Genomic DNA, 18,380 nt, shown 5'->3' on the forward strand with positions numbered 1-18,380 from the left:
CTACCTCTGTAGTGGAAGTCTTGGGACATATCTATGGGAGCCCGTTCTACTGCTGATCTCTTGTAGACAACATGAATCCTTCCCTTTTCTTCCTCCATCTGCTTACCTCTTTCCAAGGGTTCAATGAAATACTCATCATTATCACCTTTTATCATTCCAGCCTAGAGAAAACATAAAATGTGTTAATGTTAAAAGAAATATCTATCGTCTTTAGCTCACAAGTAGGTTTTTAAATGGCAAGAATACAAGTTTTGAAAACTAATGGGTTTTCTTTCCACTTTTGGTTATAAATGTAAAATGGTTAAGCTACAATAAATGTCAGTTATTCATATAAGACAGACATTCATCTATGGTAGGAATAAAAAATTCATACAAGGTAGAATAAGAGCTTTATATAGGGTAAGAATGAGGAAATCATACAATCTATATATTTTATCAGACTAAAAGAAGAACATTTATGTATTCTACTCAGTAGCTTATCTCTAAAAAAATCTTATGGGCACATAAATTCAAGAAACGTCTCTGATTTCCCAAATTAACCCATTGTGGAGCTTCTGTCCATGCATGTCAAGTATTTACATCTTCTGTAACTCATTTACATCTTCCTGCCATATCACTTTGGTATGAGAGGAAAGAGTTCCATGGGGCACTCACTACATCAGGTTATTTCTGTCCTTAATTAGCCTAAGTTTCATTGGAAATCCCACATTTCTAATATTTATTAATTTGAAGAACTAGCTCATATTTGTCCCATATTAATCTAATTTCATTATTTTACATAATTTTTTCCTTCTCAAGTTTCATCCTTTTGCATGAAAAGGTTATCTTACATGCAATTACTTCCTTCCACTTCTCTAGTGTTTCTTTCTGACACAGTTTCATCTTTGGTTTATTTAGAAAACATCAGGACTATACTATTCAATACTATAGCTGAAGAGAAATGATGGTTTTGTCTGAAACTTATTCTTCCTTAAGTATTGAGTCCACATTACAGTCAAATAGTTATAGTTCATATTCCTACTGTAAAGGTCATACACTAACATGTAGTATTAATTTGAACAGCAGTACATTTATTTGAAAACAAAGTTGAAGAAATAATGTGGTAGTGTGGAATTGTAATTATTTTGAAAATATTTATCAGATCTAAGTCACATTTTTCTTCTGAGGCCCTTATTCTATATTTTCAAATATGAGGTCACTGGCTCTTATGGACTATAGGCAAGGCTGGGGGGAATGGTTCCCACCCCTCCTACCCATTGGTCTAATGGCTCCACCCCTCCATGTCAAGCAGCACAGACATGAAAGGTAGGTAAACCTTGCCAAATAGCATTCGTTTTCAGCAAATATGCCTATGACTATGGCTTTTCTGTTGTAGTCAAATCTGTCACCCCTTTCCAATTCTGTTTTCTCCCACTAGATACGCTCTATCCCCTCCTTTGCCTGTGTAAGCCTCATAGAGAATTCTTAGAAGCTATGGTGTCTCCACATGCCATTTCTACATCCACCTAGATGTTGTGCTCATACAAACAGCCTTTGGATTTACACCTTGTCTTACAAGGAAAGATCACTACAGCTCTTTCACAGTGTTTAGTTTTTATCCTCTTGAACAAACTTCTAGCCTTCATTACAAAGAATATTAAGCTAGTGGGCATTCAGTAGTAATGCTGATCTTCCAGACACAACTCCAATATTTGGAGTTATTTTCTCATCTGGTCAATTACTTTTCCCCTACTCTTGTACTGCAAAATGCAGTGTTTTCACGAGTGGCCTGATTAGATCTTTACCCTGCAGAGTTGTTCCTCCTGTCAATGGATTCATCTCTACAATACAACTTCCAACATCTTTCTCATGCTTTTCAGTTGTCATTTAAATCTTTTTAGCATTAGTGTCATATTCTTTTTTTTTTTCTTTTTTAAAAAAATTGTTTTTGTTTTGTACGCAGGCCTCTCACTGTTGTGGCCTCTCCCATTGCGGAGCACAGGCTCAACGGCCATGCCTCACGGGCCCAGCCGCTCCGCGGCATGTGGGATCTTCCCGGACCGGGGCACGAACCCGTGTTCCCTGCATCGGCAGGCAGACTCTCAACCACTGTGCCACCAGGGAAGCCCCGTGTCATATTCTTAAATCTCGTTTTACCAGTAATTTCAACATCACTTTTTTGTCTTGCTCAGGCATGGATGGGTTAATAATGTTCATAAAACAGATTCAAACTAAGCACAAACACAGTAAACATATAACAAGTTAACTGTACCACGCCTAAGGCTGAAATGTCCAGCCTCATTACTAGCGCCATCTGTTGGTGGGAGGCAGCGTTAACTGGCTTTGTCATGGAAACACAGGTCTGTTGATGTATACCTAAGTTTACAGATTGAAGTTTATCAGTATTCATCTTCATTGCAGTCTTTTCTTTGCCCCAGATCCATTCAGGCACAGTGTTCTGTAAAGTCTCTTACATTCTTTTCCCATCTTTCTATTTCCACTGCCACATCCTTAGTTACAGACCTCATCATTGTGTATTTGGATTACAGAAATTGCCTCCTATTGTGAGACTTTCCATAGATCATAATGATTCTCCCAGATGAGTGCCTAACCCTGGGTGGAAACAGGGTCAACTGAAGCAGCCAGCAACCTCTGAACAATGGGCAATGGTTACTGGGGACACTTGAAAGTCATGGGGAAAAGCAGTAAGGATTAACCCACATGCCATCAAAAAACATTTCTACATACCTTCCATTGCAAACACTCAAATCTCAGGCCCCATGATGTTACTTCTCCACTAGATCACAGGTAAAATTTAACACAGCTAACCCTAACCCTTAGAAGGCAACTGAAAATCTAAACCAGGTTGGGGCAATATCAATGGGAAGGCAAAAGCTGGCTTATATGACCACCAATAATTCTATGGACAGGAAATCTGAGAGCCTACCCTTTTATTCATCAATTTAAGCAAAGTTCAATGGAAAAAAAAACACACCTTATCTAAAGCACTGTACTAGATACCATAGTAAAATTAAAAATTCTCAAAGACATGGTTCATTTACCCTCCAGTTGAGGGCAATATAGTCAAATAAATAAAATATGTGCCTAAAGGTATTCAGTGAGGTATGTTATGAAAAGTCTAGAAAGTAAGTGAGATGGCAGTTGAAAGTCAAATCAAGTGAGATTCTTTTCCCACAGTCCTGCTGCACAAGCAAACTGTCAATAGGAGCTGTTGATTCTCCATCTGAAATTATCTAAAATCTATTTCAACTGAAATCTCCCTAGTGCCCATGGGAATTTCACTTTGGCCACTGCTGTTGTTCACACTGTCTCACATTTTCACATAGCATAGCAGCCAAAATTGCTTTTTCAAATTATTGTATTATTTTAGGCAAACTAGAATGTGGTGACCAATGGGCTGAATATGTAATGGCTCAAAACATCAGGTGTTCCTTTCTTGCTCACATAAAACCTCAGAACAGTTCTAGGTCAGCTGGGAGGGGGCTCCACTCCACACAGCCATGCAGGGGTCGAGGCTGATGGTGGCTCAGCCATTTCAATACAAGCTGCCCAGTCAGAAAGGGAAACAGCAGGAGGAAGCCCCCATGGGAGATTTTTATGAGCTGGCCCTGGTACTCACCACTACCACTTACTTCCATGCGTAGTATACAGTCACATGGCTGGCTCACAGCCAACTGCAAAGAGTGTCAGGAAATGGAATCTGGCTGTGTGCCCAGGGAGAAAAGACAAACGTTTTTTGATGAGCAGATGGCAGTCTCAACCTCAAATAAGATCATGTCACTCCTCTGCTGGAAACACTTCAGTTGCTTCTCATTGCACCTAAAACCACACTCCTCACCATGGCTTTCAAGGCCTGCATCATCCAGCCCTGCCTATGAACCCCAAGCGCTGCTACTCTCCCATACTGACTCTGCCCCAGCCTTTGGGGCCTTTGTTCAGTGTTGTTTTTCTTTTGATATTCCCAAGCTCTTTATAGCCTCAGGATTTTGAAATGCTGTTGGTTCTACTTAGAAGGCTCCTCTCCTACCATTCCACACTTCCCTTAGCTAATTTTTATTCACCAGGTCTCAGCTTAAATGTTGCTTCCTTAGAAATGATTTTCTGACTTCCTCACCCCCATGTAGATGAAATTAGGATCCGCCTTAGCTGTTCATTCTGACTCAGAGCAATGTGTTTTCTCTCACAGCCCTTAACACAAATGCCAGGTTGTTTTACCTAAATGTTAACTTTATGATTCTCTGTTTCCCCTGTGGCAGTGTCAGCTCCTGGGGCAGACTTGTATCTCTTAATTCACCTTTGTCTCCTTCAGCACCAGCACAATGGCTGCACAAAATATGTCTTCAATACATTTTTTGATGAAAAATGACATAAATGAATGGTAAAAGGGAGGGGATGAAGAATTTTTAGAGACTTACAGTGGTCTTCAGAAGGTGGAAGGATTGCCATACTGGCGATGTGAGAGGAGGCATTAGAAGTGAGACAGCTCAGGCTTGAGCAAAGGTTGTGAAGTGCGAAAGCCCAAGACATGCTTGAGGACAGTGGGTAACCCGTTCATTCAGAGCAGAGTCTGTGCAGGGTAGTTCTGGGAAACAAGGTTATGGAGGCCTTGTTTCACCTCATGTCTGAATTTTAATTTGTAGAATGGAGAACAACAACTAAGGTTGATCAGATGGACTAAAACAAAGTGGTGCTTAAAGATTTATCTGATGATTAAGTTCCAGATGGAAGAAAGAACTAGGAAGAAAGCAAGCACGGGCACTAGGAAAAAAAAATCAAAGTTCAGGTGGCAGAAGTGGCAACGTGAACAGAAAAGGGGAAAGAGAAAGGAAAAAGGGATGAATTCAAGAGTTAGAACAGGAAAAAAGAAATACTTGGTTGCTTAGTGTAAGCTCCTCTGCTCAAAACCTTCCAAGGGCGCCCCTTCCACGCAGATAAGTAATCAAAGTTCTTAGGATGGCCGCTCTCAACACCACCACCTCCTGGGCCTCATCTCTTTACTCCTGCCCTTGCTGGTTCCACTTTAGCCACAGTGGGCTCCTTGCTGATCCCTGACACCCCAGGCAGGTGCCCTCGTTAAGATCTTTGCACTGGAAAGGCACTTTCCACTTGCACTTTCCTTTCTTGGAATCTTCTTCCCCCAGAATTCCACATGCCTGACTCCTTCACCTCCTTTAGTCCTTGACTAAGTGAAGCACACCCTGATCACCCAACCTGCTTCCCCCACCCAGCACCCCAAGCCTTCTTACCCTGCTCATCTTTTCCATTACACTCACTGCTTCTAACATACTAAATAGCCTAATCATTTATCATGTTCATGGTCCATTCTCAATCTCTCACCACTACCCTGCTGGTCAGGAATTATTTTCAGTCTGTTCTGTTCACTCTGTATCCCAAGTGCCTAAAACAGTGCCTGGCACAAACTAGATGCTCAATAAATATTTGTGGAATGACAAAATGAGAAGAAAAGGAAGAGAGGAAGATGCAATCCAAGATGACTCCTAAATTTTGAAGTTGAGTGACTAGGAAATTAATGCCTTTGTTCACAGAAACAGAAAGCTACAAGGGAAAGCTAATTGGAAAGGCAGGAAGAAGATTACCTTATTAAGCATGTTCACTTGGGGTAGGGGTGAAAATGCCCAGCATGCAGTGGAGAGACGAAGAATTGTTATTCAGAAAAATTGCCATAGCCATAAATATATTGGAAATGGGATGCATATTCTCAGAGGTAATAGCTAAAACTGTTGGGGGAAAAAATGAATAAGAAAAGTTCATAAAGAGATTTGAGGGAGGGCCAAGAGCAAATCTTGGGAAATGCTCACAGAACCTTAGAATATTACTGTATAGGAAATTCCTAAGATCTGAACTCAGAACCAGGCCCTACATGGCCTGACATTGCCTATTCTTCTGGCTTCTCCTAATGCTTTACATCTTGCTGTTTCTGCTCTAGCCACATGGTCCCCAGCCTCACTGGCACTATCCCCACCTACATAAATTAGCTTCCCCTCCCCTCTCTATCCTAGACTTTTTCTTTTCAAGGCATTACCTACATGACTGTCTGTCACCCTTTTGGAACATAAACTTTATCAAGCACAGACTTTGTCAAATTCACTACTGTATCCCAGGGCCCAGAACAGTGCCTGGCTCAAAGCAGGTGCCTAATATTTGAGGGAGAGGAAATTAATGTAAAAAAATGGCCAAGTTGAAATAAAACATCTTGGAAAGAAACTGAAAAAGAATGGCAAGACATATGGGAGGAAAACAGAGTAGAGCGTTATAGGCATCAAAATAGGAGAGAGCTTCATCAAAGGAAAAGTAACTGCAGTGAAGATGACACAAAGAATGAAGACTGTGAGAAGAAAACTAGACAAACAAAAGTGTCTAATTAGAGTAGAGTGGGGGCTGAAGAGATATTACAGTGAATTATGGAAAGAGCAGGTGATAAAGCCACACATCGATATATTTCAGATCCTAGACTATTCAGAGACATTATAGGTAGATTCTTCCACTGCTCTTCCCACCCCACCATATTGATTTTTCTCCCTCTGTAGCTACCCAAAATGGAGTAACTATTTAAAAAGTACTCTTGTGTTTATTTTACAATCTAAATGCCCATCAACAGATGACTGGCTTAAAAGGATGGGCTCTGTAGGTATGTATATGTGTGTGTGTATGTGTGTGTGTGTGTGTGTGTGTGTGTGTGTGTGTGTGTGTGTATATATATATATATATATATATATATAATGGTGGAATATTACTCAGTCACAAAAAAGAATGAAACACTGGCAATTGCAGCAATGTGGATGGACCTAGGGAATACTATGCTTAGTGAAATAAGTCAGACAGGGAAAGACAAATGCTGTATGATATCACTTATATGTGGAGTATAAAAAATAAGACAAATGACTCTATATACAAAACAGAAACTGACTCATAGATATAGAAAATAGACATGGTTACCAAAGGGGAGAAGGAGGAAATGAGGGGCAAATTAGAAGTATGGATACAAACAGAAACAAACTACTATATGAAAATAGATAAGCAACAAGGATTTACTGTATAGCACAGGGAATTATATTCAATATTTTGTGATAACCTATTATGAAATATAATTTAAAAATAAATATATAACTGAATCACTTTGCTGTACACCTGAGACTAACACAATATTGTAAATCAGCTATACTTCAATTAAAGGAAGAAAAAAAGGTACTTGTGCTTTGAGACAAGACTGACCCATGCAAAAAATCATCAATACTAATAGTTAAGTAGTAAATGCTCTTTTATCCACTAAGATATTCCTTTAGGTAGTCATGCATTCAACACACATTTTTGGAAGCTCAAAGACCATGCATTGCATACCCTAATATTAAATAACTCACATTCCTGCTCACAGGTCCTCACAATTTTATTTCACAAGATACAAGGGAGGGACTTAAAAGAATAAAACCCAATATGTGTAAAATAAAAAAGTCTCAGACTATGACATTCTAAGCATTGGTATTATTTACAGTGCTGCCAGAAATTTACAACTTTTAAATTATAACAGAAATATTTAGAAATGTCAACACACGAGATTATATATGTTCATAAAGGATTCTGTTTAAACAGATACAGTAATTTCTTATCTATCTCTAATGGTATTTAATTAATGTATGGTACCAAGACAATATTTCATGAATGTCCCTTTATGACACAAAGTCCTCCACATTTACCATTCTGTGATATCATGTAACAATATAGGAAATATTTATGGTATTTCTCAAACTATTTTCCAAAATTTAAAGCAGATTAATTTTTAAAATATTTACTGTTTAGTACAGCATTAAGCACATTATATTCAACATATTTTATTATATTTTAATTAAATCTTCACACAATCCCTTTGACATCAATTTATAGGGGATATTTATAAAACTGTAATCTGTGCTAAAAAGCCAGCTGCATAATTTCCCTCTCATCTGGTCAACTCTTCCAGATACATCATTCAGCTCAAACACTGCCAAGAATCCAGAACTAAGCCAAATAGCTTCTGAGCATGGAAACAGCTATCAAAAAAGGCCACCCTCCTTACTCACTAGGAGAGGTCCTTACACCCATATTTGACATCCAATTTCACTAAACTAGGTTAGATGGTTTCCTAATCCTCATCAGAATGCAAATGGCAAACAAGAGTAATGGGTGTGGGGTCCAAGGAGTTTCAGATGAGATAATGTCTATGAAGACTTGTAAACCATAAAGCCTTACCACAAATGTGAAACTCTAGTCTTTATATGTCGACAATAATAAACAGCAGTCACTAAGAAAAGACTAAATTGTGTTCAATTTGGTTTAAAATGAAAATCAATATAAAAGACATTTAAAGAAGTTTCAAAAGTTTTACTAAGGTGTTTTGAAAATTCTGTGTCAGATATTTTAAAAACCTTATGCTATGGAAACATTCTATTTTTAGTTGTGAGACCTAAATGTTTTACTGCAATGATTCTCAAATCTATTAAGGAAGGAGAGGAGAGCAAGGTAGCTTTTCTTTTAGAATGCCAGGAAATATGTATCAAATAATGTGATACATAATTGAAGCTGAAGCTAACTGAATATCCATTATTTTGTGTTAAATTGGTTACAACCTTATACTAGGTCATAACATAGAAAATTAGTAATAAGTTTTAAATGTCTAGTTTAAGTTTTAATTAAACTAATTTAATTAAACTTAGTTTAGTTTTAAATGTCTAGAGGAATACTGAGAAAATTTTATATTAATGTTGTATATGTATGTGAGAGAGAATAAATGTAAATGTAATAGTCAAGAAAGACTATCATATACTGTAGTAATACAACTCCATCTTAGCTCACTAAGGTTCATAAAAACACATTTTGAGAATCACCATTTCACTGTGTTATTTCCTCCAACATTTATTCTATGACTATGTCAGTAAAGCACATTGCCTAGTTCCAGTTTATCATTAGAATGGACAGATGTTATTATATTGAATATGAATATGATTTCTACATCCTGCCTGAATTTCAGGGAGTATTTCAATGACATCCCCCAAATTTCTACAGAGAAGGCATTAGAAAAGGCAACATAGTTGAGAAAGGATGGAAAATAGAATGAGAAGTGACACAGCCATATTTGTTAACCAAAGGACTATTTATTTACATAAAGAAGCTTATTATTTGGGATGCACTTGGATAAAGTTTATGAAGATTAAGAAATAGCTAAAAATTCTCCCAAGCCTTGTTACCAGTTTCCACAAAGCCTTCCCTTATTCCAAAGCCAAAAGTAATTTTTAGCCTTTCTGGACTTCCAGCATTTTATCTATATTTCTATAGTACTTATCACTGTCAATATTATATTATAATTATTTACATCAACTGTGCTAGTGTCTGGAAAGTAAGAGATATTGAGTAAGATGTCAGCTGAACTAAACTATAAATGTAATCAAATTCAATATTTATCTTTGGGTTTGACTGGCATTTCATTCAACAATGGTCCCTCTGGATGACTTCTGAATCTCAGCAGCATTCAACATAATCCTCTGCTGAGGAACTGATGACACTACACATATATTTGCAGAATCTTTTCCTTGAAAGGAGTGAAAGGCCCTCCACAAGGCAGGTGTTTTAGTTTGAGTCCTAAATTAAAAAAAAAAAAAGATATGCCATTTGACTCAACTAATCTTGACTCCATTAATCTTGATTCAATTAATCGCTAAAGCAAATGGGTCTAACCTTAACCACTGAACACTAGACATCACCATTTCAGTTCCTTAGTTATACAGCATAAACTCCAACCCTTGGCTGTCTGACTCTTACGAAAATCTAGGTTGCAAGAAATAAAATTCTAGGAAGGTTTCCTGAAGGCGAAAGAATTTTCTATATATCCAGTCTAATTGCTTTATTTTTTCTCCTTTCCATTACCAGCCCTGCCTCCATCCAGCCAGGCTGCTGTTATTTGGGCCCCTAATAAGACTGTTTTCATTCAACTATGTAAAGCACTAAAACATCACCCTATGATGAAGATTACACAAGAGAGTCCTAGGAAGCTCATTATCTTTATAACAGTATGTTCGCTGTTAGAAGACTTCTCTCAATATAATACTCTGTTTGCTATGTGAGAATCCAGGGGAAAAAATCTCTCAGCTTTTAATAATAGGAACAGTTTTTCTTCTTCTTCTGAAAAACTGGTTCAATTTTATTTTATAAGCACTTCATATTATGTAATTAACCGATATCTGTGAGAAAACTCAAAGTCAAATTTGTATTCTACCTTTAAGACAATCTTGTGTCATGAAACCGTGGATACTGAACTTTTCTTGGATATTAGTTTTCCTGCTCTTGTTTTCCCTTCTGTTTTCAATATTTTACTGTGTGAATGCATATAAACTGTCCCATATCTTTACCACATTGAAGGAGGTAGGTACTTGTTGAGTTAAAGTACAAGACTGTATACTGCAAGCTAAAACTAAGACATTATGGTTTAATTTGAAACAAGAAAGTAAATTTTTCTGAAAATGTGTAAATTATAGGATTAAATGTATTAACAGTGTTTACTTAGCATTATTCAATATTTCACAAATATCTGAGTTGTCCTAAAAAAGTTGAGGGTAAATTATTTTTATCATTTTTAGCATAGTGTAACAGTTCATAACTCTAAATCTTGCAGTTTATAACTCTAATTTATTAATGATTTATGGTGTACAATATAAAATATAAATATTAAATGTATTTATTTCTGAGTTGGGTGTTGATTTTATGTAGCTAGGAATTCCATCTATATTAATAAATACACCCAAGGTATAACCTCAGTAATCTTGGCAGAGGACTTATGTGAACCAAAACAGCATGTCTTCTGTTATTTATTTCCTCTCATTGCTTTGTAAAACATAAAGCAAACCAAACAACAATATCAACAAACAACAACAAAACTGAATCAAAGCAGCCAATAAGAGAAGAACAAAACAGCAAAAAAAGTTTTTTTAATGAAAAAAAATGAAAGAAGAAGAGAAGTTAGTCCAACCAAGCTTTAGGATCCAAATTCAGCAAAATGAGAGAATGTACATGAGTGAGAGGCAGAGAGACAGAACACGCACTTCTGAGGAGTCCTTGTACCTTTCACTCTACAGTAAAAATCCACTCCAGGTCCTCCTCCACCTCCAGTATAATATGTGCCTCGTACAAATGTGCATCAACAGTCATGATAAATTTGCTGCTAAACATTTATAAAGTTAAAATGTCCCACAATGTTAAGGTACAGAAAATACAGTTGATATTTTCCTTTGTAGAGAGAAGAGGAAAATTGAAAAACCGAAATTATGCAACATTCTTAAGGCCTTTTTGCAATTTAAAAGTCAGTTTAATGATTGAACAACCCCAAAAGAAATCATGTGTACTGTGGCTCACCCATAGCTACTGTGCTTGTATCAATACAATCACAGAGGGAAAGGATGGGATATAAAAGTGAAGAAGAGGAAGAGGGTGTGAAGGGGACTGAATCTGAAGATGGATGGGGAGAGAGGCTTCCCCTACCCTAATTTCCAGAAAGTCTTAAAAATCTCTAGTAAAATCTCAGTTTTCATAAGCGTTTGACATTTGTGGAATTTATGGCATATAAATACTTTATTCATTTAAAGAAAACTTTTGTTCTTTTTCATAAAGAGAATAATTCATCCCTAATGTATCTGATTTGGTTTTTATATTGAGCTTTTCACGTAAAGCCATTTTATCTAGTAATTTCCCCAAGTCAGGATGAGGTTTATAGGGACATACAAAAAAAATCACTAAGAAAAAACTTCAATTAGATGACTAATAGGATCAAAGACTGTGAACCTTCATTTTATTAACACGATCAGTTCAGAAAACCAGTAGATCCTTTCTGATTAAATGTACGGGACTTCCTTTATGATCTTGTCATTAACATACCTAACTGCCAGGCTTAAAGATAAGGTGACCCTAGCTTACAGAGCACAAAGGAGGAATCTTGATTGATTCACACAAGATGTGGGTTCTGATTAGAGCTTTGCTACTAACTACTATGATTTTTGAAAAGTCATTTAAGTTCTTTGGCGCTCAGTTTCATAATCTGAAAAATTACAAGAGTTTTACTAGATTAATCACTAAAATGACTTCCAATTAAATTATCGTCCAATAGTAGAGCACCCAGGAAAGATGTATTTGAAAAGCTATTCCCTGCCAATATCCCAAGACCCACTTAGTCCCATGATAAATAACTTGAAATATGATTTTAAGATTAATATAAAGTAGGTCTCAAACTTCAGTGTGACAAAGAAATTAGGTCCCAACCTCAGAGATTTTTCCATGTTTCAACTCCAGAGAGTCTGATTCAAAAGGACTGGGATGGAGATCAGAAATCTGCAATTTTAACAAGCACTTCTTTTTAAATGCTGTAAATAGTTGTAGTCTGGAAATTATAGTTTGAGAAAAACTGCTTAGAAAATAATGTGCCAATCAAAATGAATTTGGGTATATTTACTCCCTTATGCTAAAACAAATTTTCAGAAGATGACTATTTAAATAAAACATGAGTAAATGTAAAATATGAATCGAACTCTAAATAATAGTCATCTACTAAAGATATAATAAAATATGTATACATTTCTCAGATATTTTAAGAGTCTGCAGAATGAGTCAGGCTGTCTTAACAGTTATAAGAAAAATAAAAATTATATTCTTTCATTTAGTAGAAAATAGATATCTACTAATAATCAGCTTTCACAGCAAAGAAAAAGCTTTATAAATTCCAACAATTAAAAAATAGTTTAAGGGGAATGTGAAGTCCAAAAGAACTTAGAAATTATTCAAAATTGCATTATAACATTATAATACATACCAAAATACATATACATTCCAAAACCTCTTGAGTCAAGAAGATTAATGATTAATAATTATTATAGCTAAGAGTGTTGCATTATACTACATTTTAAGGATAGATATTGAAGATATATTTACTGTTCCTAAAAAGATAAGCCAGATCACAATTAAAATTAATAGAATTAAAATTAGTAATGACAGGTACAATTTAAAGTACAGAAATTCTGCTTGCAAATAGGAATTCAATCTAGATCAATTCAACTATTCTTTCAGCACTTGCTATTTTTCTGCCATCAGGTGGATATTGGCAAGCTGGCGTCATGTTCAATGTCTCGAAGGCCAGTGTTTCTCAAAATGAATCACCTGGAGATCTTGTCAATACAGATTCTGACTCAGTGGTTTGAGATTCTATATTTCAAAAAATCTCCCAGGTGATGTGGATGCTTCTGGCCCTTGGACGACACTTTGAGTAACAAGGCCTCTGGGCATTTCAACCGCATTGAGTTAAACAGAAGAAATCCCATGAATTAGATACAGGTCAATTGTGGTAGATTTTATTTCCTAAAGATGGCCTATAACACAGCCTATCATCCCACATTGCTTTCCTCAGTATGACTTTGCCACTCTCCCATCAAGAGGAAGAGTTTAAATTGTCCTACCACCACCTTGAACCCAGGACAGCTTTTGTGATTCACTTGTAATGAAAAAAAATGTGGTGGAGGTGTCATGGCATGATTTCTGAGCCTAGTTTGGAAGAAATCTTGAAACTTCTGCCTCAGTCTCATGGAGCACTCTCTTTCTAGATGCTTCCTCTCAGATCCAGCTGCCACACGGTGAGTGACCCAAGCCACATGAAGAGGCTATGCATAAGCACCCTAGTAACAGTCCAAGCCGTTGAATCACGCAGCTTGGTCACCAGACATGTGAATGAAAAAATCTCAGTATAGTCCCAACACTCAGCCATTCAAATCACTCCCATTCTTTTGAGCATTCCAAGATGAGGATCCAGACATTCTGCAGCAAAGGCAGATCATTCGTACTTGCCCTCTCTGAATTCCTGCTACACAAAAATCCAAGAACATAATAAAACAACTGTTGTTTTACACCCAAGTTTGGGTGGTTTGTTACATAACAATGGAAAACAAAGAATGGAATTAGAGTTAAGGTAGAAGAAGCATGTAGTGAATGAAAGCAAATATTTGATCCTTATATATTATTTTTAATTGTTTAGACTAAGTCATATAGCTAAGAGAGGGAAGGTCTGGTGACAGAGCCAAAACTGTTAAAAGAATGCAAGGGAAAGTCTGGCTGGAACAGAAGGTGAGTCCTGAGATGAGGCAAGAGATTATAACAGAAATTGAATGGGGACAATAGCAAAGGAACTTGGGAGGCATCATCAACAAATTAAATGGAAACCTGAGAACATACAGAGGAATTCAAAAATGGAACATGAACTGTTAAGACTGTAGGATGGTTTCTGGTTCCATCAATGAAGCCTCTTTCACTAGACTAACTAGAATACCCATAAAGCAAAACATAAATCAAACCAGAGAGAACAAAGAAAAAGTTGTAAGGAGAGAAGCGAAAGCAAGGCAAAAGAACACCCAGTGGGCATGAATAAGAATGCGAAGAAAGGACTATGGCACGATGGCTAAAATGGCTCATTCACAGTTCCAGGAACTGTGATACAGGGAGGAATATGACAAAGTCCTACCCAATAAAGCTTAAAATACTAGTGAAGACAATAAACAAGTAAGTAAATAATGTACTTTCATACAGTGGTAAGCATTAGAAAGAAAATAAAGCAGGCTAAAAGGACAGAGATATTTGGGGAAGGAGAAATGGGAGAGATCTGTAAGATCTGTATATACTGAATATTAACCAAGCAAGAGTCTATGAAGAACAAGTCGTAATGAGAGAAAAAGGAAGGAGTAACTATGGATAAATTATCAACAAATGAGAAGAAAGCCCAAGATAGCTTCTTAACCATAGTCTGCCAGTTGTTCTGGTCAGAAAGTACTAGCCAATGGAATGTGGGTGGAAGTGACAATGTGCCACTTCTTAGACTGGTCCATAAAATCCTCCATGTCAGTAGATGAGAGAAGAGAAAGGTTAGGCGTTTGTCTCTATTTCCCCTCTGTACCACACCATATATCTGAAAGTGGTGGTGTCTAGTCCCTTTAAATACCCCCTTTCATGGCCCCAGCTTTAATACCATTTCCCTGCCTTGCCCTTTGAGATCTTGGGATAAAACAACATTCAATGCTTGATGGGCTCTGGGTGCCTCACCATCCCATGTTAGTTCCCTTACCCTTGTCCACATCTCATTAAATAGTCTCTTTATGAAATTCTTCTAGTTAAATCTTTTTAAAGAATGTCACCTCTCCATATCAGGACCCTGACAGATATACTACTCTACATCATTAAAATTTTTTTTTTTTTTTTTTTTTTTTTTTTTTTGCGGTATGCAGGCCTCTCACTGCCGTGGCCTCTCCCGTTGCGGAGCACAGGCTCCGGACGCACAGGCCCAGCGGCCATGGCTCACGGGCCCAGCCGCTCCGCGGCATGTGGGATCCTCCCGGACCAGGGCACGAACCCGTGTCTCCCGCATCGGCAGGCGGATTCTCAACCACTGCGCCACCAGGGAAGCCCCCAACATCATTAAAAATTTGAATAAAGAGCATAATAGTTAGGTCTTTAAAAGAACTAGTAAACATGATAGCACTTTAGAACTGAGAGTGATCTTGGAAATCTCGAGTCCATTCACCTTATTTTGCACAACGGTACCAATAACCAATGATGCATTTTCCTTCTACATTTTCTATATAAACGTTATATTTAGCTCACACCAAAATAAAGTATAGGCCAAGCTTTTTATGTATTTCAGAATATTTATTTATAATATTTACAATATTTTCAGGGGAAAAGTAACAAGAAGCAATTCTCAAAATTAATGCCCAGAAACTAGTTCTACATCGGAACAGCATCTACCTCAGCTGGAAAGCAAAGAACATATATTTCTCAGTTCTCATTCTTTCAATGAAACCCTACTCCGTTTATAGAGCTGCCAAATGGCTGAAACAGCCCAAAACAGTTTACAGTATTGAAATATACTGACTTTTTTCCCTGATGATCTTCTTATGATGAAAAAAAACAAGCTTTAACCACAGCTGACGCTGATCATTAATGTCTGCTCCTGATCAAAAGCCACACCCTGTCTGCAAGTCACATTAAAATGCTAAACCATCTCTCTAGCTAGAAATTCAGTAACAGCAAATGTCCATTATCAAGCTCTGTGGATAATGACATTTTCTAGTTCCCTCTACTTCCCTCTAAATTGACCCTTGCTCTGCAGCACTCATCTCATATCTTGGGTTTCTTCTAATGTTCTTGTTCTGAGGTGCAACATTAACTAATGTGCACTATTCCAAGAAAAGAAGGCATATCTGTCAAAAAAGCTATACCTTGTTACAAACCTAGCCTTGACCTCAGTCATATCAAATATGAGGCTAAAGCATTTGTTATCTTAAATAGCTACATTTGTTGATCTAATGTGTATCTGCACAGTCTAGTGTTTCACACATTTTATTAAATCCTCATGAATCTTTCCTCCTGCACCTTTGGTCTATGAAATACAGTGTCACACGAACATGGTCTCGTCCCATAAGAAAATTTATTAAAGTTATATGCTGTTGCTAAAATATATCTCAATGTTGTAACCTTGGTTAAATAGTACACATATATATAAAATCACTGATTAATGCTTTTGTTCTTTTTAAACTGTATGTGTATATCAAAGGGATGTGAGTTGGGATTAGAAAAAAATTGTTTCTTTCAACAACAAAGCCATAATTTATTTAGAATGGTTGGCCTCCCTTGCTTCCTATTACTATCCAGCACATCAATCAACTGGACAAGTGAGGTAGGTAAAATCCCAGTAAAAGAGTAGCTAGCTGACATTTGGCCATATACACTATCAAATACAAATGGCAAGCCTCCGGCTTCAAACCTACACATATCCTGATCTTCAAATGGCCCTTGAGACAGAGTAAAGAGACTGATGTTGGTCTGCTTCCTGAGATTCATATGCTGCAAACAAAATGGAGCCTCTGTCCCCCAGGAGAAGGTAGTTATGCACCTAAATTTTTGAGGCCTAATCCTAATTACATGATATTATAACAGATAACAATGTCAGTTTCCACTCATATAGCCCATTCCACATTTATCTGCTCATTCAGCTTTTTGTTTTTGTTGTTGCTCATTCAGTCTTTAAAGCCACCTTGTGCTATTTAAAAACCAGGACTCAGGGGCTTCCCTGGTGGCGCAGTGGTTGAGAGTCCGCCTGCTGATGCAGGGGACACGGGTTCGTGCCCCGGTCCAGGAAGATCCCACGTGCCGCGGAGCGGCTGGGCCCGTGAGCCATGGCCGCGGAGCCTGTGCTCCGCAACTGTAGAGGCCACAGCAGTGAGAGGCCCGTGTACCGCAAAAACAAACGAACAAACAAACAAACAAAAAAACCAGGACTCAGGGAAGTGAAAATGACATGTTCAACGTCATATAGTGAGTGGCAAAACTAGGACTTGAACCCGTATCTTTCAACTCCTAACCTGATGTTCTTTCCACTGATCTCGGACCTATAAGAAATGAAAATCCCGGAGTTCCACTGTAGACAGACTAAATCAAATACTCTGGGGTTGGGTCCTATGGTAGGCATAATTCTAAGGTGGCCACCATTAAGGTTCTTATGACTGTCAAAGATTTGAAAGAAAGATAATCCCCAGGTCTTCAAAGTTACGGAGAAACAAACATTCATAAATATTACTATGAAATTATGAATTATTACAGCCTTTCTGGGGATAAATTAACATTGTAAATCAAAATTCTCAAAAAGACATATATCTGTTGACTCAGCATTTCCACTTCTAGGAATTTAAATTTACACATACCAAGTGGAAAAAATAAATAGGAATTAAGTAAATCAATTATGGCACAGCCACATTAAAATTAGGTTCTTGACGCATTTTTACTGCCATGGAAAAATGCTGAGCTCTAATAGTTAGCAAACAGCAAAATGCCATGGCTAGTCCACACCACTAGAAGCATCTGACATCAAGGATTTGTCAACCAACTTCCTAAAATATTCTCAAAGTAACTAAATGTTTATAAAAGAAAGCTCTGTACAAAGTCATTGTAACACAAAGATGATCAGATCAGTAATTTTTTACCCATGGATCTGTATCCCCCTAAGTGGATATTTTATGGTGATGATCATAATCCAATTTCTATCACAATGTAGCACTCTCAAATAAGTGTTTAGGTTGAAAAGTGTTTCGGTCGACACAGAATATACTCTGCTGGGGTTATGTGATCAGTAACATTCACCAGTTCCAACGCCCGCAGCCAGGTCTCCACACTGGTCCACTATGAACCAGTCCTCCAGGGAGTCATAACAACAGAAGCAATACTAGGATGAGCTCTCCTAGAGTCACATGACTTTCATTATTTCAGTACTAATAATTCAGACCCATAAAGTGAACGAAACAAGAATCCTTTCT

The 18,380-nt window shown here is 37.3% G+C and overlaps 1 protein-coding gene across 3 annotated transcripts in view; it reads right to left on the bottom strand.

The window, feature by feature from the left end:
- ADAMTS3 (ADAM metallopeptidase with thrombospondin type 1 motif 3) overlaps positions 1-18,380 on the bottom strand; it is a 286,648-nt gene that overhangs the window by 152,233 nt on the left and 116,035 nt on the right. For all 3 annotated transcript variants that reach the window (XM_059067187.2, XM_067035816.1, XM_067035815.1), the window contains exon 4: positions 5-161. In XM_059067187.2, coding sequence (XP_058923170.1) covers positions 5-161 — 157 coding nt within the window. The remainder of the gene's footprint in view (positions 1-4; positions 162-18,380) is intronic.

The sequence above is a fragment of the Kogia breviceps genome, chromosome 6 (genome assembly GCF_026419965.1).
Source record: "Kogia breviceps isolate mKogBre1 chromosome 6, mKogBre1 haplotype 1, whole genome shotgun sequence".
In the NCBI taxonomy this organism is placed as follows: Eukaryota; Metazoa; Chordata; class Mammalia; order Artiodactyla; family Physeteridae; genus Kogia; species Kogia breviceps.